Genomic DNA, 27,114 nt, shown 5'->3' on the forward strand with positions numbered 1-27,114 from the left:
TGGAGAGCTCCCTCGCTTGCCGTCGAGGGAAGGAAAGACAAAGCAGAAAGCAGAAGGCGTAGAGGAGAGCGAACTGAAAGGGAGTAAAGATCCCTGGGAACCTCGGGATTGGGACACCCGTACTCACCTACAGTAGGTGAGCCCCTGAGGGCCCGAGAGCTTCTGAAGGGTCTAAGATTCTCATTACCACTGTCCAGTAAAATTTTAAATACGGTGTGAATCTGGTCTGAAAGCACAATGCTAAGAATACGAATGAATTCTGCGCATGTGATTGAACGTGACTCGTAAAATTTCGAATAAATATAGAAATATTTTGAAATTAAATTCTATTTTTGACGTATAGGATTTAGAATTATTCATGTTAACTCTAGGAATGAAGGAGAAATCTGGCTAAAATAAATTTTTAAAAAAAGAAGAAAAATATATAAAAATATTTGTCGGCTTCGAGCCTCGAACTGAAGAACTGCAAAACTAAGTTCCACACTCTGCCGATCCAGCCACCTAGCGTCGTAACCCGATATCTTCTGAAGTTTCTAAGATTCTCATTACGAGTGTCCATTAAAATTTTAAATACGGTGTCAATCTGGTCTAGAAGCACAATGCTAAGAATACGAATGAATTCTGCGCATGTGATTGAACGTGACTCGTAAAATTTCGAATAAACATAGAAATATTTTGAAATTAAATTCTTTTTTCGACGTATATGATTTTAATTATTCATTTTAACTCTAGTAATGAAAGATGAAACTGACTAAAATAAATTAAAAAAAAAAAAAAAAAAGAAAAATATATAAAAACATTTGACGGCTCCGAGCCTCGAACTGAAGATCTCCAAAACTAAGTTCCACACTCAGCCGATCCAGCCACCTAGCGTCGTAACCCGAGAGCTTCTGAAGGGTCTAAGATTCTCATTACCACTGTCCAGTAAAATTTTAAATACGGTGTGAATCTAGTCTAAAAGCACAATGCTAAGAATATGAATGAATTCTGCGCATGTGCGTGAACTTGACTCGTAAAATTTCCATGTTTGATATATACGTATAATGTAGAAATTTCTAAAAAGTAATCGCTAAAAGTTAAAATTAAAAGCTTAAATAAATTTAATTCATATTAATTTCTTGTTATAAATATAATTTACCTAGAAGGGTTCCTCAAAATAATTTAGCGCCTGTGGCCTCATGTTGTTAAAATCCGCCACTGGTCATTTGATTTTTTCGTGCCTTTAAATTAATCGCCATTCATTTACTTTCAAGGCACAATGTTTCATTTTAAAGCCATATTTTGATATCATTTATTCATTTCCATCTGTTTGGTTTCACTTTCTAAGTAAAGAGTTTATACAGCATATGAAAATTTGAAGACAAGATTCACAAAAAAATATAGAACATGAAATATGCATATCATGTAATGGATATTTCAAACATCAAACGGAAGTTTATGATATTTTGAAAATATTTCGGCTAATTTAGATACATCTTTGGGAAATTAAAAGTGCTAAGTCTTAAGCTAAACTAATTAAACTAAAAACTAATAAAAAGGAAAAAACCCTAATCTTCTTTTAATTAAAAAATATTTAATTAAGAAAACTCAATTTAAATTAATTATTAAGGTAAAAATAAAATAAATATAACTATATAAAAATAAAAATGAACAAATAAAATATTTTAAGATGAATAAGCATAACAAAGATAGAATGTGAAGAAACAGCCAAACACAGTAAAATGTCAGAGCTAAGAATTTTTGATGAGCTGTGTGGAATTTTTTTGGTAATTTGAGAGAAACAACGCTGATTTCAACGGACCCTATTTAATTTGTAGTTCTTGCTAAAGAATCCCTTCTGCCAGGTTTTCAAATATCATGTACTATAAAAATTTGGTAGAAGTAAAAGTCACCCTATATTCTCTTTAAGTCAATTTATGGAAAAATTTTGTTAAGAACTTCGCTTTTCATAAAATTAGACAGTATATCTTGTCATAAATTCATAACATTTTAAATTATTCTTAATTTGAGCTTTGAATTAAAATATTTGACACAACACACCACCAATTTTTTTTATTGTAAACCGATCGACTCTACAAGCCCCTCTTTATTCCTTGTTACCTTTAACCAAATACGATTTAATCATGAATTTAATTTTATTTTCCTCTAGATTTTTCTTTTTACATTCAGTAATTCTAACATCATGAAGATTGATCTTGATTCGCATGTGATTACAATGCCACCCAACTATTATTCAATTATATTAACAGCAAGTTTTAATATTTTTAGCTAAAATGATCGAACATTTATATGAAATTTTATAGATTATATTTTCAAGTTGATTCTCATTATTAAAATTTTCAAAGTCTCAATCAACTGTTATAACTATCATTAATGCACCGAAATTGTTTTCTTATTCCTTTTCCAGACACCCCCAATTCAATATTTAATATTTCCTTAATTTGTTTCGTTTTCAAATTCAAAATTTATGATTTCATTTTTGATCTTAATCGATTTTACCCTGTGAATATTATTTCTGTAAAATGAAGTAACGAACTATAGGGGCATTCCATTCTTGTTTTGCATTTTTAAAAATAGTTTTAAGTTTGTCCCACTTCCATTTGATTTTCTTCTCTTCTAAATGGCAGTCAAATCACTAATTACAGTAAAAATGTTAAGCTAAGTTGGTGTTGTTTATGAAAAGAAGATATTTTTCTTACCACTCCAGAAATTATTCAGTTTAAACTATAATATTAAATGTTATATAATTGCAATAAAAATAACTAAAATAATTTTAAAGAAATGCCCTGATTTCGCTTAATTTCCTTCCGTCCAATATAACAATTAGGGAATTTCGATTATTATAAACAACATTAATTTCTGTCGATTCCATTTTTTGTGTTGGAAAAAACCAGCTGTATTGGTCTCCACAAAACTTATTCGTACACTTTCTAATAAACTTTTTATGACAAAGAACGCCTTGCATGGTATTGGCATACAATGGTTAAAATATTAACCTTTAGCGTAGATTTAGCATTCTGACTGAATCTATCGTGAAATACTTGAATAGTTTTTGGCGATTAATCCCTGGAGTGCGTTAAAAATCAAATTTGTGCTTTATATGCGTTTTTTCTCAATCGATTGAAACAAAAATTTTTCTCAGAAATACTGTTCGTTTCAGTATTCTGCGGCGACCACTTTTCGGCCGTTCTATCTCACTGAAGGTGACACACGGAAGGATGTGCGCCATTTGCGGAATTTACTTTATTTTTAAATGTAAATATCTCCGCCTTTCCTCTCACCCCTGTTTTATCAAATGAAACCCATCCTAACGCATGCGCAAAAGTTCGAAGGGTTTTAGTATCCGTTGGCAAGCAATACAATTGTAGTCATAAAATCTCATACCAAATTTGATATATTTAAGTCATTGCTTTTTTTAAAATTATCTCGTTTACATATTTCACACGTTAAAGACCTCAGACACTCAACCTGTTGCTGGATATGACTAAAAATTTGACAGGTGCCTACACTATATATGCTAAATCTGTGTACCAAATTGTAACTATTTAGCGCTCTTAGTTTTATAATTAACGTGTTAACATATTCAAAAAACCAGACAGATGGCTTCCTCTGAACAGATTTTACTTTGAATTGGATAAAAATCTGCAAATTTGGTCTAAAGTCTCTATTCCAAATTGCAGCTATCTAGCTCAAAGGTTTTTTGAGTTATCTGTGTCACACAGAAATAGGCAGACATTTTCTTCAATTGCGTTCTCAGGGAAGTCTAAAACTCAGAAATTCTCAAAATCTTAAGTTCGATTTTTTTTTTTTTGACGATTACTCTATTTTCTCTAAATCACGCATATGAGAAAGTAAAAACTATGAAGAGATGCAGCATTCCAAAAATTGATTCAGGGTAATTGACTGGAAAAATGATTGAGGACTTGGGAAACTGTATATAAGAGAGCCCAGTTACCCCTGAATTTCTTAAGTTACACGTTGTTCACGGGCAGGGCCGGCCTTCTCTTTGAAGAGGTCTGGGTACAAGAAGCCAATTGGGGCCCTATATTTTTTACAAAGTCCAAAAATATACAAGTACGAACACAAATTACTACTGCATGTTTATTCAATGCGTGATGCTATTGACTATTTCAGCAAAATTACAATTCTTTTCAATTTCGTTTTCGCTGCAAGTGCATTTAAGCGTTATGCACACTTGCTTGACCGAAGAGAATTCTTTATTAATTTTAATTTGCTGAAAGAGCTCTCAGCATTTATTTTAGTAACTGGTAATGTAAAGAAAAGTTTTATTACACTTAAAAATAAATCATCATAATTATGAATTAATATATGCTGCAATATGCGTAGAACATTATTTACATTCCTTTCATTCAAATTCAAATTCCGTAGCAAAGCAATTATTTGATAGGATTTTCATCTACATCGTTATTATAAAACGTTACAAAGTTTTGGGAACATTTTTCAAATTCATGTCTTCCTAAAGTTTTTATAACAGTGACTCATTTGAAATACTTTTAAATTTATCTTTTATCTGTACAATAACAGTATCAGTTACAGGGTTAAGAAATAACATCTAAATTCCTCAACCGGCTTTTTTATAATTTCATCTTCCGCTGTTTAGAGATATAATTTTTCTTTTTTTCGAATTCTTTTTCATGAAAATGTTCTGAAAAATTCGAATTACATGCAATCGCCTTTGCTTTGTCTAAAAATGTGTTAAATTTTGTTATTAAATTTTGTATATTATTTTTAATTTTATTGACTAAATTAAAAGCGCAGTCGAGAACAATAGTTTTTATTTGAAGTAGTTTATTGATAGGGCTAATTTTGGACAATATTATAAATCATATTATTAAACATTCTATAGACTTTTAGCTTTGAATACCGCGGTATTTTATTATTTGCATCAATAAATTCTTCTAACGCATTACAAATTTGTTCGAACTGTATATACACTGCTTTAACCGTATCTATTTTGGCTTCCTAATGAGTGTCGCATAATGGTTTAAGAGTAATGTTAAAAAGATTTTGTAGAATTTCCCATCTTTTTGTAGATGCAGAAAATAAGTAATATAAACTTTACAATATACAAAAAAAAAATTACTGCTGGAAGTGCCATCATAAATTAATAACTTAAAAGAATGTGGTAGGTTATTCACATAAATTCTTCTACTTTTTTGTGCTACTTCCTTTCCACTATATTTCCTACTAAATTATGGTTAGTTCTCGCCCTCTACAGGACAAAATTATAAATTGAAAATAATTTTCTTAATTTTTTTCAGTAGAGGGCGCTTTTCGCAAGCTTTTTTAAAAATTAATATACGAAATAACATAAAGAATGAAATCAAAAACGCATTTATGGTTAGATATACGCATTATTCTCTACAGGAAAAAAATTCTAAAAATTATTTCATTTCGTTTCTGAAGAGGGTTTTTTTCAAAAGCTTTTTTAAACTAATAAACGAAATAACATTAAGAATAAAATTAATAACGCATTTATGGTTGGGTGTAGCCATGTACAGGACAAAATTAGAAATTTCAAACAAATTACTTCGTTTCAATTGAGGGCGCTTTTGGCAAGCTGTTTTTAAATTAATAAACGGAATATAAAATAAATAAATAAATAAAATCAATAATGCATTTATGATGAGTTGTCGCTATCTACAGGACAAAATTATAAATTTAAAATAATTATTCTATTTCATTTCAGTAGATTTAAATTCAAATAAGTTACAGCTTCGGGAGCGGTATTGGCATCAACAAATTCTTTTAGGATATTACAAATTTGTTCAAACTGTATATACACTTTTATAGCGAATCTGTTTTGGCTTCCCAACGAGTGTGACATAGTGGTTTAAGAGTAATGTTTCTGTAGAATTTCCCCGCTCTTTGTAGTAGCAGAAAATAAGTAATATAAACTTTGAAATATTCAAAAAAAATTGCAATATGATTTTCTGGAAATTGCATCACAAATTATTAAATTAAAAGAATGTAATTGGGAAGCACATAAATTGCACGAGGGTTCAGATCAATTATTCTAGATTGTACACCTTATATTTTCCTTTCATGTTGTTACCGTTGTCGTATGCCTGGTCTCTACAATTCATGATAGCTAAATCAAGTTTACTTCATCTTTTCAATAGAATTTTTTATAGTCCTTCTCCAGTCGCATCAGTTATTTCTATAAACGCTCTGTAAATGACTCATTTATAGTTAATTTTTTTCTTCAAAATTTGTATAAATAATAATGACCGAAATTTGCTCCTTATATAGGAAATATCAAGAGTACATTTAAATACTATAGTACGTGGATGCGTTTATACCGTCTGTAATTTTATTAATTCATTTCCTAACGCAGAAATAATTTGTTTTTGTGAGCTATGTATTAAATCATGCACAATTTTATTTTTTGCATTTTTTATTCTGTTTATTTGATCCATTGACAGAGAATAGTATTTACTTAATAATTCGATTAAATAAATAAAAATTTCCATTATTAGGGGTACATATTATTTCTTGAGTTCCTCGAAGTGGAAAAGTATTGCATGCTATAATTAGAATCAATTGCATTTTTTTATAGTAACTTGATTCCTTTTATCAATAGTCGAACATAAATTTAGTCATTTTAGTAATTCTTTCCAAACAATAAACGAATTTAAGGGCCAATAGGACGCTCATGATCTTGAATTACATTTGACAGCTATCTATAGTTATTATAATCCCTAATAAATCGTGCAGATTGTTCATTTCCACATCTTTTCGAAAACAGTATACAATAAAAACAACATACAGAGTCTTGCGTTTTTTAATGAAGTTTCACCATCTGGCATTTTTTTTTAATAATACGTAGTGGGAAATGATCTATCTTCAGGATTCTTCGCAAAACATCTTCCGGTTTTAACACAACATTCTAAAATTATTCGTTTTAATTGTACTTGGCCATAAATATGGATTACTTGCATTCATTTGATGAAATATGTCATCGTCATTTTCATCGTTATTTTCTGATTCGATCATATTCGTATAAATGAACATTTTTTTTTTTTTTGACGCATTTCAGTTTCTGCATTTTCTTTACAAGATTGTGTTTGTGCGGATCTTTTCTCTCCAGTCGAATCGTAATTTCTGAAGTCGAAGCAATTTCAATGCCAGAAAAACTTTATAGTCAAGAAAACATATCTACTTGTTTAGCGGGCTTACCCCCCCCTTCTTTTCTGCTAATTTTCTTTTTTGACAGCCAGAAGAATATGTTCTTATCATGGATATGATAAGATCTAACAGTATTAAATATTTTATAGTATGAATTTTCAAACACTATATGCAGTCTTACTTAATAGGTGAGGTAAATTATTGCCTTAGGTTTGTAATATGTTGTATACTTGCATTAGACAATAATATGTTCGTGTATTTCCAAACCCAACGATTTTTAAAGTTAAATTTCTTCTTCTCTCCTTTCCATTCCGCAATTATAGTTCAGAATATTATTTTAGTTCTTGATCATTTTGGAGCCTCTCAATCTCGGGGCTACGGTGCATAGCATCCGCCGCTTGTTGAGTAGATCCATTTTTATCACCACTTCGTCAATTTCCCTTGTTTCAGTTTTATGAAACTGCAAATTCTTCTATTTTTAATTAGAATTCCCCATCCATATCTTTCTAATCTCATCTTTGTCCTTCAAAAGTTCAAATATTTGTAGTTTCCAACTTAAAAATGTTCCGAATAACTTTTAAATGTTTTTTGTGAAATTAAAATAGTTGTGCACTCTTCGGACTATCCGCTATCTGTAGTAGATAACACGCAATGAGTTATTTTAAACAATTAAGGGCCATGGAGACTCATAATAATGTCTGCTATTAGGGAGTGTTCTATAAAACACTGTAAAATTTTATACCCGTTGTTTAATCTGTTTAAATAAAAAAGCAAGTAAAAATGTAAAAGAAATGAATAAATTGCATAATTAATATTTTGCTAAATATTGCTCTTCATTAGCTAAAAGGCATCAAGTCAAAAGAAAAGTTCGTTTATCGTGCTGTTTTAAAGTAATATCTCTGGTAAAAGGATGTGCTTTCATGCCAACCGATCAAATACTCGCTTTTAATTTCAACTTCAGTAATGTATCATGATTGCCACATTTGGCGAGAAATTACCGAAAAAATTCGATATTATTGACCGCAACTCCTCCAACCCATCTCTGTAAACAGAAAAAAAACATATAAACCCATCATCAGTATAAAATATATATTGAACATATAATGATTGATTTGCACAATTTTTTCTATTAGAGATGTTTTAAAACAAGAATACAGTGTCTTATTCTTTAAATTTTAAGTTTTCAAGTTATAGACAATTTATAAAAAAAAATTGCAACTCGGATTTGTAATTGTTTTATATAATTAAAAAAAGATCATCCGAAACATAATTCATTAAGAATATAAGAAATAAAAATCTTTTGTTTTTAACCACATAAAATGGAGTCCAGAAATGGAGATCTGTAAGAATTTTCCAACGGATTCTTATAATCAAAATTAAATTCTTATTATTTCTTATAATTAAACATTTAAAAAAAGTAATTCGTTTGTTGGTTTTAATCTTTATTTAATTCATTTTTAACTCTACAGCTGCTTATCCCGCGAATTTCGCACCAAGACTAACTATTACGGTTAAAAAAGAATTGGGAAGAAAAAGTCAACCTATCCACAATAAGAAATGTGCTCCTTAAGGCTCAATGGAAGAAAACTTAGACAAAAACCTTTCATAAATGAGCGGAATCGGATCTAAGAATCGAATTCGCAAAAACAAGAACTTAATTACGCAAGGAGAGAGGACACAAGGATTTTTTTTATTTGAAAAATGACGTATTTACTGATGAGAGCAAATTAAACCTTTTTCGGTATTTTCCCTTCTATTTTAAGAAAAGCGAACAAAGAATTGCCCACACAAAATTTGAAAGAAACTATGATGCATAGCGGCGGATCAGTAAGAGTCTGAGGGTCGCTTCAGCCCAGAACCCTGCACTTTATTGATCAGAGACCTCGACATTTTAAAAAAAAATTAGCCACAATGTATGCAGAAACTCTCTTTGTAATAACTGGCAATTTTATCAGGATAATGATCCAAAACATAAAGCTCATTGGGTGTGTTCCAGGTTCTTATATAATTATCCTCATGTCATGGACACTCCCTCCCCCCAAAGCCAAGATATAAATCCCATTGGAAATTCATGTGAATACCTTAAGAAAAAAGATCGAGAACACTTCGTTTCCAGTAAGGATGAATTGGAAAGAGTATGATAGAAAACAAGGGCTCTCATACAAAATATTAATTAATTTAAAATTTAACTAGTTTTCAAAATCTTATCTGTCAGAGTGTGGATTGTGCATAATTTTTTTAAAATGAATTAATTTATAATAATTATTATTTTTTATAATTGTAATAAATACACTATTGAAAATTCATTTAGCTATGTAAAAATTTTGATAGTGTTAGTATCTTTTCTGTGGTGTCCGAGTTGGGCCTGGAGTGACTGTATCTGTTTTCTATTCTAAAATATTTCTTGGCAATAGCGATGATTTTGAGATATAGTTGTACAGATTTACTAACTGGCGATTTTTCATAAAAAACTCTTTTTATTTACGCTAAGAAATGTTACTTAATTCAACATCGACATTGTTTTAGAGAAAATCGTCGAACAGGACAATATCAAAACACATCAATTAAGGAACAATAGAAGAATGTTTTTGGACGAATCAGAATTTTTCCAGGTTTATAGGTAGTGCCTTCCTTAATCTCAAATTCCTAAATGTTATAATTATTTTTTACGGGTTCTTTTTTTTTCTCTTCCTTGAATGGTTTGAGGATGATTCAGGCAGTCTCGTTGAATCACAATCTCCGTACTATCAAGGTTTCAACATAATATAAGTAGAGACCTGTAGGTAATCTAATTAAAAAAGAAGTAGAGAAACCAGAATTGGAAAGAATTAAGGCAGTGTTCATTCCTGACCGGAGTGTTTTCAATTCATATATTTATTTCTATGGGACATCGCTTCACACAACATTATTGAGAATTTTGTTGCGATTCTGTATTCTACCATGCAGACACTTTTTTTAATTACTTTTTTTTTAAAATCTATGACTGAAGTAGGTAGAGCTGGAATTGGGAAAAATGAATGTGATGTTTGCCTACTAGTAATAAAAGCAGCTTTTTGAATGCAGCTTCTAGTTTAGATTTGCTGGCGGTAATAATAAGCTATAACTTTATTTTTGATTCATGCAGAGTAAATGTTAAAACAGTTTTAGAAAGCTTACATAACAGGCTACAAAATTAAATCGTGAAACATTTCGATTATTTCTTTGGAAAAAACAACATCATCTGTAGGATAACTTAAAGAAAAATAGTACACACAGAACAACGTTTTAGTCCTATGTTTGTCCTGACACTTCCAGACATTACGTTACGAAAAACGATAATTAATATTTATAAAGTTCTTTATCGTTTTACAATCGAAGGTTAAAGTTACCTTGAATTTGATACCTTTGAACTGATATTTATTAAATGTTAAAATTGGCCAAGTGCAATAATAGATAAAAAGATTTAATTCCGTGCATTAATGAGCGTTAGAGAGAATATTTTTGAATTCTTCTCTGAAATATTGTGTTTTAAAAAAACTCATCAGTAAATAGAGATAACAAAATGTCCTTCAAATGTTTTAGAATTTTCTTTACAATCGAAAGTATTATTAAAGTCTATATTCAAAAATACCACTGAAGAATTCTCTTTGCATTAAATAGAATTTTCAACGCATTCAGAAATTTGCATTGCAGTTATAATTATTCCATTCCGTCAGCAAACTAAATGAATTCTTCTCTAAAAACCAGGACGTCCATCTTTGTATTCTTGAGAAAAACGATTTTTAAATTCTACCGCGAAAATCAAAACATATATTTGTGCGTGACCAATCAAGTTTAATACTTATTTCTGAAGGCTTTTGCACGGGAGTAATTTTTAGACAATGTTTGTATGCAAACTGTTTTACGAAAGTTTCTTGGCGAATGTGCTAATATTTGTCGTTTTGTTTCCCATTTTTAATGCTGAAATGGAGTTTGCTCTCAATTCTTAAAAATATTTACGCTGGTGTATTTCTATTAAACCATAAAAACTAAAATTTATGTTGTTCTGTATTTCTGAAATTATCAATGGAATAGAAGAATTTCACTTGCGCGTTTAAGTAGCTGACATGTGGCATTAAGAAAAGAATTTATTTTTTTCGCAAACTTGATAAATGCATGAAAACCATTATTGAAACTGATATGAAATTAATTTTTACACCTACAGTTAACATTTATCGGTTTGCAATACATAGAGTTTTTCCCCTCGATGAAATTTCAATTTTGCATATAGTAAAGTAAACGGCAGTATTTTCTAAGAATTCTTTCTTCTTCCACATAGTATCCCAGCTATCTGATCACATATAATTATTCTAGCCAGAGTCTTTTCTCCCAGGAATACAGGTTTTTGCCAAGATGTTCTAAAAATATGAAAATAAATGTTTCAATCAAGTTATTTAGTTTTTAGTGTCCAAAGGCTGAAGTGCTGACAAAAAAAATGTCTAAATTTTGACATTTCTCTGGACTATAAACGGAAGTTACTTCATTTCTGCGATCTACAAATTTCAGATCTAAATGTGTGAATGGAATTTTTTTGAAGTTGCGATTTTAAAACACCAAAAGTGAAGGACTTCCACTTGAAAAGATGTAGTTCTGCTTTGTAGAGGGAGAAAAATATTATTTTCGTGAGGAACGGCAAACAATTTTTTGAAAAAAAAAATCATTGATGTTTTGCTAATTAGGTTTCATGATGTTATCAAAGATGTTTTCACTTTTTACATATGTCTACAAGAAAGTGCTTACAATATTTTTATATTACAATCTTATTCTTTTCAATACTATTAAGAATCGGACAGAAGAAATATAGAAAACCCCTGGGAATTATTTCGCCAGAATTTACTCGTTCACTCCAAAAAATGTATTAGCGTATTATAAACCGTAATGCCATTCGTGAACAATAGTTGCGAGAGAGCTCATTAGCTTGCGATATTGGCGATTAGTCAATGGGATATGGTTAAAACGTAAGTACGGGAAAAGCGCCGCCTGGTCACAGCAGAAAGGCTGCGCGCAAGGATCCTGTTCTGCACCAGTTTTTTGGAATCTTGTCGCAAACGAAATTCTTTCTGAAAAATGGCCACCTAACATTCACCTCCAGGCATTTGCAGACGACAAATGCTCCAGGCATTTTGTAGTAGCCGAATCAACAAGAGCAAAATTGAAATCAGTCGCCCAGGATGCTCTCTCAATCTTCAAGCGCTGGACCGACAAGCATCACCTTCAAATCTCCGTAGAAAAAGCATGTAATATCTTGATAAGCAAATTAGTCAATGGCCCAACAATTAAATAGAATAACGTAACAATAAAAAGGCAACAATCTTTAAAATATCTCGGTGTTACTATCGACAATAAGCTAAACTGGATTCCTCACCTCCTTAACACCAAAACGAAGGCGATTCTCTTATACCAAAATCTCAGCAGAATTGCTGGTTCCACATGGGGTCTGAAAAAAGAATTCAGGTGTCATCTCTACTTCACCGTTGCCGAGAGAATAATCCTACATGGAGCATCAGCTTGGGCCTATCCTCTCTCATCCCGACAACAAAGAATCCTAATCTCAATACAGAGAAAATTTCTTCTGAGTATTTCTGGAGCATTCCGAACAACATCCACGGCAGCACTGCAAGTTATAGAAGGAATTCTTCCACTTCACATCAAAGCGTAAGCAGAAGCAACCTATGTAAGAGAAAGTCGTCTTCAATTACCTAGCCATTTTCAGAATATAACATTCCATCCTGAGAACTTCGAGATGAAATGCTCTCACACAAAAATCTTCCCCTCAAACTTTCTTCTTGAGGACATAATTTCCCTCAAGCAAGAATTCCAACCTACAAACAAGACGGATATTTTTACAGATGGGTCCAAAATCGAGGGGAAAACCGGATTTGCCTACTGCGTATTCCAAAACGAACAAATTACTCATCAGTGGCTCGGCAAACTGAACGAAAATAATTCTGTCTTTCAGGCAGAGCTGTTGGCCATTAAGGAAACATGTAAATGGGCTAGCAAATACGATCATAACGCTAAAATATGGAGTGATAGCGAGTCCAGCTTAAAAGCGATCAGTTCATTCTCCACCTCAAGCCCAATTGTTCAGGAAATTCAAGCCATTCTGCTCCCCCAACCTTCTATTAAGTTAGGATGGGTTAAAGCACATGTAGGCCACAACGGATACGAGGTTGCAGATTCCCTAGCCAAACAGGCCATTTCTGCAGGTACGCCCGTTCAATACCCAGCTCCTAGAAGCCATCTGAAAAGTATTGTAAATGAATTGAGCCTACAACGATGGAAAGAAGAATGGGATAATGGCTCAACTGGCAGACACATCCATCAAATCATCTCAAAAGTGTCCTTTGACCCATCATCTTGGAATAGGCTTGACATTATCTTTGCAACTGGCCATGGCCCTTTCCCTTCATATTTCAAGAGATTCCATATTAAAGGATCTGATCAATGTGGCTGCGGCGAAGTAGGCGATCCCCTTCATTATGCCACTAGTTGCCCTCTCACCACATCTTTTCATCTCAAAAAACCCATCCACGACCTATAAAATATCTGGTGGACCAACGTTATGAGAAACAAGATGTCCAAGGTTAAAATTAGAAATCTTGTGCGGTTCCTACAAGAGAACGAGGAATTGATTTCTCCAGACCCAAGCCCAGTATGAATTTTCGTTTCATTTCTCAACCAAGCTCTTCTCCAGAATATATTACCTTCAATAGATTTCATCTACTCATACTCCCCACAGAACACCTCCCTCATCATTATAATATTGTATATAGTTACTTTTTATGTGTATTGATGATATTTTATGTCTTTTTGTGTATATTGATTTTTTTGTCTTTTTATGTGTATTTCTTTTATCTTAATAAATACTCCCACGTATATCCTTTCAACCGACAGGGAATCCTAGAGATTCCACGTTCGGGGATATTCTGTGGCGAAAGAAAGGAAGTACGGGAAAAGCAAATGTGAATTGTGGCTTTCTTCTTTTCAACCGATTGAAACCAACATTTGACAGAGAACTATTATTATGATTACAAAATTTCATATATTTAAGGAAGTAATTGCATTTTTGAGTTATTGCGTTTATATGATTGTGAAAGTATAGATAGTCAACGCGTTCACGATTTATTTCCAAATTTAACGCGAATAACTTTTATGCTAATTCTATATACCAAATTTCTTTTATCTAGCTCTCTTGTAGTTAATTTATATTCGAATAGTTTCGGCAGATTAGAGGGGAATATATTTCGTTTCAAATTTGATAGAAGTCTATAAATTTCGAATTAAATCTATTTCCCAAATTTCAACTTTCAAGCTCTGTGTTTTTGAGTTACTCTGTTCTTGTACGAGCATCACTCTATAAATGCGTTTTTCGGACTCTGTTAGGTATAAAATGTAAAGTTTCGCAAAATTTCAATTTCGATTTTTTTTTTTTTTTTTTTTTTATGATTTTAATGTGATTTTTGTATATTAGATTGTATAAACGGGAACAACTTCAAGAAACAAAGAAAATCAAAAATAACATTTATATTTCCACGTGTAAGAAAGAAAAATGAAGAAATGTTATCTTTAAAGCAGCGTCATTGAATTCATTCTCACTGAAAAGCAATGTATTTTATCTACCATAAATTGATTAATTAGAATACAAATTATAAAAAATCAAAATTTCTTAATTTTTAAAGTATACGATTTCGAAATTTTGATGAATCTTCATATTTTAGAACTCCTGTAATTCCTTTTTCAAAGAAAAATTGAAATTATATCAGTTTGTTCATGCAAATATGAAAATGAATCAAATAAAATATTGCGAACTCAAAATTGTGAATTTTTATCAGATTTTGAAAGAATTCCATCATGTTTGTCTACGTCGCAGTTTAGGATCCGCAAAGAGGCTAAATACAATTCATTCAAGAATGTCAAAAGAATATTTGAATGTGGAATAAAATAACTTTTCTATTCGGAATTCTTTAGATATAATTATGCAAAACATTTTAATCTAACGTCTATCCTAAACCTACTTTAATGTGAATGACGGCATTGTCATATCTCGCAAATAAGAACTAATGGGCAAATAGGAATGTCATTTGTTTTATATTATGAAACACGCATAAAATCAGTTGAAAAATATCCGGCTTTCGAATTTGTGTTGTCTCTGTATTCATTGCTTCTTTGGTCGATATTTTATTATTTCATGATTTTGATATTTAAATAAAATATACATTTTAAATGCCAAAAATATTTTACTCTATTTAGACCTTCCCTTCCCTAACAATAGTCATTCAGGTCAGCAATTTCAGGCACTTCATATTTTAGGATTACACCATTGATAAATACAAAGTCTTGATATTAGCATACATAAGCTGCAAAAAAAATCCTCTCTTAATACAACTTTTTTATACAATCCATGGCTCAACAAGTTATATCAAAGTTTTTAGAAGCTCTACAGTGATATTTTTAATTTCTTTTAATACAAGAAAAATACCGTGATTGTCAAAAATTTCTCTTTCGAGGTTTTCTCTAAGCTTTTGGACACCCTCTCCGAAAAGTAAATGTCTGTGGACATTTGGATTTATGTTCCATTCTGGTTGAAATAAATCAAGTATGCCCACTTGCCCACCAGAGAGTACGAAATATAAAAAAAACTTTGGACTAAATAAACAGTTTTATAGCCAGAATTTTTTAATTGAGAGAAAGTTTGTAACTACACTAAAATACATGCTAAGCAGGAGAAAGTCCTGGTACAAGCTTCAGATCATATTTAGAGGACAAAAAAAAAATAATAATAATACTGAGAAGGTTGCTTTGCAATTCTCAAATGCTCTCCGATGGAAGTTATTCAGCAGTGAGGAAAAAAACACCTCATTTTCCGATACTGCTTTTTAATGTTCCTCGACAAATTGCTATCAGAAAAAGTAATTTTCTTTCCTAAATTTAACACTGAACTATTAAAAATTGTAGAAGACATTTAGGATAAAACTTATTCAAATACATAGAAAAGTAAGTTTTTCCAACGAATTTTTTCTGAAAATATAATCTGAAATTTATTTAATATTGACTCCTATATAACACATATTTCCACAGGCATCAAAATAATTTAGCTCCTGTGTCTTTATTTTGTCAAAAATCGCCACTGAGTCTTCCTTGATAACTCAAAAGCATTTGACCGATTTTGAAATGATTCAAATGAAAATGTTAGATTGTATTGCAAAATTAATATTCTGTCTACCTAATAGAAAACTCACTTTAAAATCCAGCAAACATCAAGAATTGTCCAGGAACTTTTTTAACTAGATCTTACGAGGTTCAGTGTCTTCAGAAATGATGTCCCGAAACTGCTCTGCGCTGATAAGAGCTCTAATGAACTATAGATGCCCAATTTTTCTTCGACAAAAAATGGCCAATACGGAAATACTAAAGCAAAGTTCTTATTCTTGATTGAAAAAATCACCTTCGTTCTTTAAAACTCTTCAAAACCAGTATACCAGCAACACAATGAAATCGCATATATTGACTTAACACTGATTAAATTCATTCAATAATAATGATTAAATTCATTCAAATAATTAAATATATATTCACAAGTGCGAAATCTAAACTTCATCCCAGCACAAACTCAAATCCTCATCTATCTAGAAAGAAGAAATTGGTTGCTTATAGAACTATTTTTGGCCTTTCATCTCATATCTTAAAAAACTGCTGTAAAAACGAATGATTAATTAGAAAAACTTCAGAATAAATTAGTAACATGCCGTGGTTTATATGAATCATGGACACCCAGAAAAACCTACAGGTTATCAATAGTTAACGATTTCCAAAAACTCTGAAGAAGAATTTGAAAAATAATATAACTGCGAAAATACTGGTGCTAAAAATGGGTATCCGAATTATACAACACAAAAAATAATAGTCCCAGGATATTACTCTGGAAATTTTCCTCTGTAAACTTTAAGTCACGGTTCACGAACATGACTGAAAGCGAAATTGCTGATACATTTAGTAAGCACTCAACTTTCGCAAACATTTTTTTTTTCATTTAACTCCAAGTTGTAGTTATATTCTCTCTTTGTGCATTCATTTATGCTTTCACATTTGCTGAGTACTTGAATTGTTGTACCACTTTCTCCAAACAGGTTAATGTTAACAGCTTCCGAGATAAAGAACCATCGAAGTCGAGCAATGTACAAATTTTCTTGCTAGAGTGAAGTGAACGAGTAAAAACGCATTGTGGAAAGTAACCCACATCGATTATAAAATTATTAATTGAAAACATCAAAATCAGAAACATACCGATTTATAAAAGAAATCGAACTAAGTTATTTTCAAAAAATCCAGAATCTCCTATTTAACATTTAGCAGTATTATGTATCAATGTATTTAAAACTATCTTAAAAAAAGACGCTCAGATTATATGATAACTTTAATATACACATTAAACAAGAAAAGCAAACCATGTTATTTTACAAGGCATTTAAATGAAAACTTTATATACATCAATGAAAATGCGAGACATTGAATAAGCGACATAGAAAAAAAACAGCATTATGCTAACACATAAATCGTCAAACATTTCAAAGCTTTGAAAACGTTTAGAAATAAAAGCCGATATTACAAAAATTAGAAATTCGTCTTCAAAAGATGATCTATTATATGCCAAAATACACTAAATTTTATATCTTTCAATACTGATTTTATACACTTTACATATTTTAATACATTTCTTCACATGTCGAGCAAATAGGTAATAAACTAGATTTTACGCATTTAATCAGTGATATTTTTAAAAAATAATTTTAAATGCATCTCAATAGAAATGCGATACATAATCGAAAATTGTTATACCAAATCGTCATAATCCTTGAACATAAATGAAGAAACGTAGGTGAAAAAATAAGCGGACACTAAAAAATATATACACAATACCTTCAGGATCATTATATACATCACATATATACAACACAATTATCTTTGGCCAGATTGTTTCTTATACACTTTCTACACCAGTCCGTGTCGAGATGCGAGAGAAAGTTCAGTCCACATTTTGTCTGGCAACAGACAGAGTGACTTCAGTCCACATTTTGTCTGGCAACAGAGAGACACTTCAGTCCGCATTTTGTCTGGCAACAGAGATACACTTCAGTCCGCATTTTGTCAGGCAACAGAGAGACACTTCAGTCCACATTTTGTCAGGCAGAGACAGTTCAGTCCACATTTTGTAAGGCAGAGAAGACGGTTCACATTTTGGCAGGCAGGAGAGTCCACCTTTTGGCAGGCAGGAGAGTCCACCTTTTGGCAGGCAGGAGAGTCCACCTTTTGGCAGGCAGGAGAGTCCACCTTTTGGCAGGCAGGAGAGTCCACCTTTTGGCAGGCAGGAGAGTCCACCTTTTGGCAGGCAGGAGAGTCCACCTTTTGGCAGGCAGGAGAGTCCACCTTTTGGCAGGCAGGAGAGTCCACCTTTTGGCAGGCAGGAGAGTCCACCTTTTGGCAGGCAGGAGAGTCCACCTTTTGGCAGGCAGGAGAGTCCACCTTTTGGCAGGCAGGAGAGTCCACCTTTTGGCAGGCAGGAGAGTCCACCTTTTGGCAGGCAGGAGAGTCCACCTTTTGGCAGGCAGGAGAGTCCACCTTTTGGCAGGCAGGAGAGTCCACCTTTTGGCAGGCAGGAGAGTCCACCTTTTGGCAGGCAGGAGAGTCCACCTTTTGGCAGGCAGGAGAGTCCACCTTTTGGCAGGCAGGAGAGTCCACCTTTTGGCAGGCAGGAGAGTCCACCTTTTGGCAGGCAGGAGAGTCCACCTTTTGGCAGGCAGGAGAGTCCACCTTTTGGCAGGCAGGAGAGTCCACCTTTTGGCAGGCAGGAGAGTCCACCTTTTGGCAGGCAGGAGAGTCCACCTTTTGGCAGGCAGGAGAGTCCACCTTTTGGCAGGCAGGAGAGTCCACCTTTTGGCAGGCAGGAGAGTTCACCTTTTGGCAGGCAGGAGAGTTCACCTTTTGGCAGGCAGGAGAGTCCACCTTTTGGCAGGCAGGAGAGTCCACCTTTTGGCAGGCAGGAGAGTCCACCTTTTGACAAGCAGGAGAGTCCACCTTTTGACAAGCAGGAGAGTCCACCTTTTGACAAGCAGGAGAGTCCACCTTTTGACAAGCAGGAGAGTCCACCTTTTGACAAGCAGGAGAGAGAGAGAGAGAGAGATCAATCCACATTTTGTCAGGAAAGACAGTAGTAAATATTTTGTCAGGCAACAGACAGAGAGATTTCAGTCCATTTTTTTTTGTTTTCTTCAGCATACTTGCAGTCCAAATAGAAGAAAATTGTCCAATATGGTAGACGACAGTAGACACTGATCTGGATAAGCAAAATTGCCACTTTCTGTGTAGAACTCGCTGACAGAAGGATTTTTTTTGCTTTCTTCAACGTACGTGTAGTATAAATAGAAGAAAATAGTCCAATATGGTAGACGCCTGCCGACACTGATGTGGATACGCAAAATTGGTAATTTCTGTGCAGCACTCGCCGAAAGAAGGAATTTTTATTTCTTTATTAATTTATTTATTGCATTCTTTAGTATCCGTGCAGTTTAAACAGCAGAAAATAGTCCAATATGGTAAAGGACAGCAGACACTGATCTGGATATGCAAGATTCACAATTTCTGTGCAGCACTCGCTAAAAGAAGGATTTTTCTTTTCTTCTTTTGCTTTCTTCAGCATACGTGGAGTTCAAATAGCAGAAAATAAATTGAATATGGTAGAAGACACTAGACACTGATCTGGATACGCAAAATTGGCACTTTCTGTGTAGCACTCACTGAAAGTAGGATTTTTTTTTCTTCAGCATACGTGCAGTTCAAATAGAAGAAAATAGTCCAATATGGTAGACGCCTGAAGACAAAATTGGTAATTTCTGTGCTACACTCGCTGAAAGAAGGATTTTTTTTTAAATTTTTAATTAATTAGGCAGGCAAGACGGTGCACAGTTTGGCAGGCAAGACGGTGCACAATTTGGCAGGCAAGACGGTGCACAATTTGGCAGGCAAGACGGTGCACAATTTGGCAGGCAAGACGGTGCACAATTTGGCAGGCAAGACGGTGCACAATTTGGCACTCAAGACGGTGCACAATTTGGCACTCAAGACGGTGCACAATTTGGCACTCAAGACGGTGCACAATTTGGCAGGCAAGACGGTGCACAATTTGGCAGTCAAGACGGTGCACAATTTGGCAGTCAAGACGGTGCACAATTTGGCAGTCAAGACGGTGCATATTTTGGCAGTCAAGACGGTGCACATTTTGGCAGTCAAGACGGTGTACATTTTGGCAGTCAAGACGGCGCACATTTTGGCAGGCAAGACGGTGCACATTTTGGCAGGCAACAGACAGAGAGTTCAGTCCACATTTTGGTAGGCAAGAAAGTTCAGTCCACATTTTGGTAGGCAAGAAAGTTCAGTCCACATTTTGGTAGGCAAGAAAGTTCAGTCCACATTTTGGTAGGCAAGAAAGTTCAGTCCACATTTTGGTAGGCAAGAAAGTTCAGTCCACATTTTGGTAGGCAAGAAAGTTCAGTCCACATTTTGGTAGGCAAGAAAGTTCAGTCCACATTTTGGTAGGCAAGAAAGTTCAGTCCACATTTTGGTAGGCAAGAAAGTTCAGTCCACATTTTGGTAGGCAAGAAAGAGTTCAGTCCACATTTTGGTAGGCAAGAAAGAGTTCAGTCCACATTTTGTCAGATAACAGACAGAGATTTCAGTCCACATTTTGTCAGCCAACAGACAGAGATTTCAGTCCACATTTTGTCAGCCAACAGACAGAGATTTCAGTCCACATTTTGTCAGCCAACAGACAGAGATTTCAGTCCACATTTTGTCAGCCAACAGACAGAGAGATTTCTGTCCACATTTTGTCAGCCAACAGACAGAGAGATTTCTGTCCACATTTTGTCAGCCAACAGACAGAGAGATTTCTGTCCACATTTTGTCAGCCAACAGGCAGAGAGATTTCTGTCCACATTTTGTCAGCCAACAGACAGAGAGATTTCTGTCCACATTTTGTCAGCCAACAGACAGAGAGATTTCTGTCCACATTTTGTCAGCCAACAGACAGAGAGATTTCTGTCCACATTTTGTCAGCCAACAGACAGAGAGATTTCTGTCCACATTTTGTCAGCCAACAGACAGAGAGATTTCTGTCCACATTTTGTCAGCCAACAGACAGAGAGATTTCTGTCCACATTTTGTCAGCCAACAGACAGAGAGATTTCTGTCCACATTTTGTCAGCCAACAGACAGAGAGATTTCTGTCCACATTTTGTCAGGCAACAGAGAGACAGTTCAGTCCGCATTTTGTCAGGCAACAGAGAGACAGTTCAGTCCGCATTTTGTCAGGCAACAGAGAGACAGTTCAGTCCGCATTTTGTCAGGCAACAGAGAGACAGTTCAGTCCGCATTTTGTCAGGCAACAGAGAGACAGTTCAGTCCGCATTTTGTCAGGCAACAGAGAGACAGTTCAGTCCGCATTTTGTCAGGCAAGAGAGAGACAGTTCAGTCCGCATTTTTTCAGGCAACAGAAAGAGAGTTCAGTCCGCATTTTTTCAGGCAACAGAAAGAGAGTTCAGTCCGCATTTTTTCAGGCAACAGAGAGAGAGTTCAGTCCGCATTTTGTCAGGCAACAGAGAGAGAGTTCAGTCCGCATTTTGTCATTCAACAGAGAGACAGTTCAGTCCGCATTTTGTCAGGCAACAGAGAGAGAGTTCAGTCCGCATTTTGTCAGGCAACAGAGAGACAGTTCCGTCCGCATTTTGTCAGGCAACAGAGAGACAGTTCCGTCCGCATTTTGTCAGGCAACAGAGAGACAGTTCCGTCCGCATTTTGTCAAGCAACAGAGAGACAGTTCAGTCCGCATTTTGAAAGGAGAGGCAACAGAGAGACACTTCAGTCCGCATTTTGTCAGGCAACAGTGAGACACTTCAGTCCACATTTTGGCAGGCAAGACAGAGTTCAGTCCACATTTTGTAAGGCAGAGAAGACGGTGCACATTTTGGCAGACAAGACGGTGCACGTTTTGGCAGGCAAGACAGTCCACATTTTGACAAGAAGAATAGAGAGAGAGTTCAATCCACATTTTGTCAGGCAAGACAGTAGTAAATATTTTGTCAGGCAACAGATAGAGATTTCTGTCAATTTTTTTTTGTTTTCTTCAGCATACGTGCAGTTCAAAGAGAAGAAAATATGGTATACGCCTGCGGACACTGATCTGGATACGCAAAGTTGGTAATTTCTGTGCTGCACTCGCTGAAAAAAAGATTTTTTTTTTAATTTTTTTTTTTTTTTTTTTTTTGCTTTCTTCAGCATACGTGCAGTTCAAATAGAAGAAAATTGTCCAATATGGTAGAAGACAGTAGACACTGATCTGGATACGTAAAATTGCCACTTTCTGTGTAGCACTTGCTGAGAGAAGGATTTTTTTTTTTTTTTTTTTTTTTGCTTTCTTCAGCATACGTGTAGTATAAATAGAAGAAAATAGTCCAATATGGTAGACGCCTGCCGACACTGATGTGGATACGCAAAATTGGTAATTTCTGTGCAGCACTCGCTGAAAGAAGGATTTTTTATTTATTTATCTATTTTTTGCTTTCTTTAGTATACGTGCAGTTTAAACAGCAGAAAATAGTCCAATATAGTAACGGACAGCAGACACTGATCTGGATTTGCAAGATTCGCAATTTCTGTGTAGCACTCTCTGAAAGTAGGATTTTTTTCTTCTTCAGCATACGTGCAGTTCAAATAGAAGAAAATAGTCCAAAATGGTAGGCGCCTGCAGACAAAATTGGTAATTTCTGTGCTACACTCGCTGAAAGAAGGATTTTTTTTAAAATTTTTAATTAATTAGGCAGGCAAGACAGTGCACATTTTGGCAGGCAAGACGGTGCACATTTTGGCCAGGCAAGACGGTGCACATTTTGGCAGGCAAGACAGTCCACATTTTGACAAGGAGAGAGAGTTGGTCCACATTTTGTCAGGCAAGACAGTAGGAAATATTTTGTCAGGCAACAGACAGATTTCAGTCCATTTTTTTTGTTTTCTTCAGCATACGTGCAGTTCAAATAGAAAAAAATAGTCCAATATGGTAGACGACTGCAGACACTGATCTGGATACGCAAAATTGGAAATTTCTGTGCAGTACTCGCTGAAAGAAAGATTTCTTGGGGGGGGGGGGAGTTCTTCAGTAGACGTGCAGTTTAAATAGAAGAAAATAGTCCAATATGGGAAAGGACAACCCACACTGATCTGGATACGCAAAATTGGAAATTTCTTTATAGCACACGCTGAAAGTAGGATTTTTTTTTTTTTTTTTGCTTTCTTCAGCATACGTAGAGTTCAAATAGCAGAAAATAGATTGAATATGGTAGAAGACAGTAGACACTGATCTGGATACGCAAAATTGCCACTTTCTGTGCAGCACTCGCTGAAAGAAAGACTTTTTTTTTTTGGAGGGGTGAGTTTTTCAGCAGACGTGCAGTTTAAATAGAAGAAAATAGTCCAATATGGTAGACGCCTGCAGACAAAATTGGTAATTTTTTTGCAGCACTCGCTGAAAGAAGTATTTTTTTTTTGCTTTCTTCAGCGTACGGGTAGTATACATAGAAGAAAATAGTCCAATATGGTAGAAGCCTGAAGACAAAATTGGTAATTTCTGTGCTACACTCGCTGAAAGAAGGATTTTTTTTTAATTTTTAATTAATTAGGCAGGCAAGACGGCGCACATTTTGGCAGGCAAGACGGCGCACATTTTGGCAGGCAAGACGGTGCACATTTTGTCAAGCAGGAGAGAGAGAGTTCAATCCACATTTTGTCAGGTAAGACAGAGTAGTCCGCATTTTGTCAGGCAACAGACAGAGTGACTTCAGTCCGCATTTTGTCAGGCAACAGACAGTGTGACTTCAGTCCGCATTTTGTCAGGCAACAGACAGAGTGACTTCAGTCCGCATTTTGTCAGGCAACAGACAGAGTGACTTCAGTCCGCATTTTGTCAGGCAACAGACAGAGTGACTTTAGTCCGCATTTTGTCAGGCAACAGACAGAGTGACTTTAGTCCGCATTTTGTCAGGCAACAGACAGAGTGACTTTAGTCCGCATTTTGTCAGGCAACAGACAGAGTGACTTCAGTCCGCATTTTGTCAGGCAACAGACAGAGTGACTTCAGTCCGCATTTTGTCAGGCAACAGACAGAGTGACTTCAGTCCGCATTTTGTCAGGCAACAGACAGAGTGACTTCAGTCCGCATTTTGTCAGGCAACAGACAGAGTGACTTCAGTCCGCATTTTGTCAGGCAACAGACAGAGTGACTTCAGTCCGCATTTTGTCAGGCAACAGACAGAGTGACTTCAGTCCGCATTTTGTCAGGCAACAGACAGAGTGACTTCAGTCCGCATTTTGTCAGGCAACAGACAGAGTGACTTCAGTCCGCATTTTGTCAGGCAACAGACAGAGTGACTTCAGTCCGCATTTTGTCAGGCAACAGACAGAGTGACTTCAGTCCGCATTTTGTCAGGCAACAGAGAGACACTTCAGTCCGCATTTTGTCAGGCAACAGACAGAGTGACTTCAGTCCGCATTTTGTCAGGCAACAGACAGAGTGACTTCAGTCCGCATTTTGTCAGGCAACAGACAGAGTGACTTCAGTCCGCATTTTGTCAGGCAACAGACAGAGTGACTTCAGTCCGCATTTTGTCAGGCAACAGACAGAGTGACTTCAGTCCGCATTTTGTCAGGCAACAGACAGAGTGACTTCAGTCCGCATTTTGTCAGGCAACAGAGAGACACTTCAGTCCGCATTTTGTCAGGCAACAGAGAGACACTTCAGTCCGCATTTTGTCAGGCAACAGAGAGACACTTCAGTCCGCATTTTGTCAGGCAACAGAGAGACACTTCAGTCCGCATTTTGTCAGGCAACAGAGAGACACTTCAGTCCGCATTTTGTCAGGCAACAGTGAGACACTTCAGTCCGCATTTTGTCAGGCAACAGAGAGACACTTCAGTCCGCATTTTGTCAGGCAACAGAGAGACACTTCAGTCCGCATTTTGTCAGGCAACAGAGAGACACTTCAGTCCGCATTTTGTCAGGCAACAGAGAGACACTTCAGTCCGCATTTTGTCAGGCAACAGAGAGACACTTCAGTCCGCATTTTGTCAGGCAACAGAGAGACACTTCAGTCCGCATTTTGTCAGGCAACAGAGAGACACTTCAGTCCGCATTTTGTCAGGCAACAGAGAGACACTTCAGTCCGCATTTTGTCAGGCAACAGAGAGACACTTCAGTCCGCATTTTGTCAGGCAACAGAGAGACACTTCAGTCCGCATTTTGTCAGGCAACAGAGAGACACTTCAGTCCGCATTTTGTCAGGCAACAGAGAGACACTTCAGTCCGCATTTTGTCAGGCAACAGAGAGACACTTCAGTCCGCATTTTGTCAGGCAACAGAGAGACACTTCAGTCCGCATTTTGTCAGGCAACAGTGAGACACTTCAGTCCGCATTTTGTCAGGCAACAGTGAGACACTTCAGTCCGCATTTTGTCAGGCAACAGTGAGACACTTCAGTCCGCATTTTGTCAGGCAACAGTGAGACACTTCAGTCCGCATTTTGTCAGGCAACAGTGAGACACTTCAGTCCGCATTTTGTCAGGCAACAGTGAGACACTTCAGTCCGCATTTTGTCAGGCAACAGTGAGACACTTCAGTCCGCATTTTGTCAGGCAACAGTGAGACACTTCAGTCCGCATTTTGTCAGGCAACAGTGAGACATTTCAGTCCGCATTTTGTCAGGCAACAGTGAGACACTTCAGTCCACATTTTGGCAGGCAAGACAGAGTTCAGTCCACATTTTGTAAGACAGAGAAGACGGTGCACATTTTGGCAGACAAGACGGTGCACGTTTTGGCAGGCAAGACGGTCCACATTTTGACAAGAAGGATAGAGAGAGAGTTCAATCCACATTTTGTCAGGCAAGACAGTAGGAAACATTTTGTCAGGCAACAGACATAGATTTCAGTCCATTTTTTTTGTTTTCTTCAGCATACGTGCAGTTCAAAGAGAAGAAAATAGTCCAATATGGTATGCGCCTGCGGACACTGATCTGGATACGCAAAGTTGGTTGGTCAATTTCTGTGCTGCACTAGCTGAAAAAAAGATTTTTTATTTATTTATCTATTTTTTGCATTCTTTAGTATACGTGCAGTTTAAACAGCAGAAAATAGTTCAATATGGTAAAGGACAGCAGACACTTATCTGGATATGCAAGATTGGCAATTTCTGTGTAACACTCGCTAAAAGAAGGATCTAGAGATACAAAAACGAAATTCACTTTATAATTGTTCATGTTTTATCCAAACAAGTCAGCTATAAACCTAAAATACTGATTTCATTTTAGTTATAAAATCATTGATTTTACTGATAATTGTTCTTGCAATATAATCTTTATAATAATATTTATTTTGAATCTATTCAAATATTCTGCTGTCATTAGGAAATACTATTTATATATTGCAATTTTTGAACATATCTGATAACAAACAATTCAAATTATTCTATATTTTCACAAAGAAATTTAAGTTATTTTTTATTGGCACAAATGATGAGATCTTAAATTTAAAAATGTATTATTTTAATGGTGCATTGGCAGCTAAAAAATTTTTTTATTAAAAATAATTTTTACATACTTTTTGAAATTTATTTATTTTTTTATATTTTATAGATCTATTTTATCCAAGAAATATATTTTTGATAAACTATTGAAAAAATAGCTTAAAATATTTTACGGTGTTAAGATGTTATACGATATTATCAGTCTCTTAAATGTTCCTTACATAATTATTCACACAGTTAATTCAATTTATTTTGCAATTTGTTTTCATCTTCATCAAGTTATTAATAATTAACTAAATATTACTAACTAACCTATTATTACT

At 35.0% G+C, this 27,114-nt stretch overlaps 1 protein-coding gene across 1 annotated transcript; it reads left to right on the top strand.

Annotated features, from left to right (window-relative positions):
* The first annotated feature begins 12,597 nt into the window (after positions 1-12,597).
* On the top strand, positions 12,598-23,575 carry LOC129957262 (antho-RFamide neuropeptides type 1-like). The gene is made up of 4 exons (XM_056069516.1): positions 12,598-12,822; positions 12,977-13,154; positions 18,385-19,324; positions 23,515-23,575. The coding sequence occupies exons 1-4, from the start codon at positions 12,598-12,600 to the stop codon at positions 23,573-23,575; spliced, it is 1,404 nt and encodes a 467-aa protein (XP_055925491.1).
* The last annotated feature ends 3,539 nt before the right edge of the window (positions 23,576-27,114 follow it).

The sequence above is a fragment of the Argiope bruennichi genome, chromosome 11 (assembly GCF_947563725.1).
Source record: "Argiope bruennichi chromosome 11, qqArgBrue1.1, whole genome shotgun sequence".
NCBI classification, from domain to species: domain Eukaryota; kingdom Metazoa; phylum Arthropoda; class Arachnida; order Araneae; family Araneidae; genus Argiope; species Argiope bruennichi.

Coding starts and splice junctions, on each gene's coding strand:
- LOC129957262 (XM_056069516.1), top strand. CDS start 12,598: ATGGGGTCTGAAAAAAGAATTCAGGTGTCATCTCTACTTCACCGTTGC. Junction 12,823..12,976: donor CTTCCACTTCACATCAAAGC/GTAAGCAGAAGC, acceptor ATTTCCCTCAAG/CAAGAATTCCAACCTACAAA. Junction 13,155..18,384: donor GTTGGCCATTAAGGAAACAT/GTAAATGGGCTA, acceptor ACATTTTGTAAG/GCAGAGAAGACGGTTCACAT.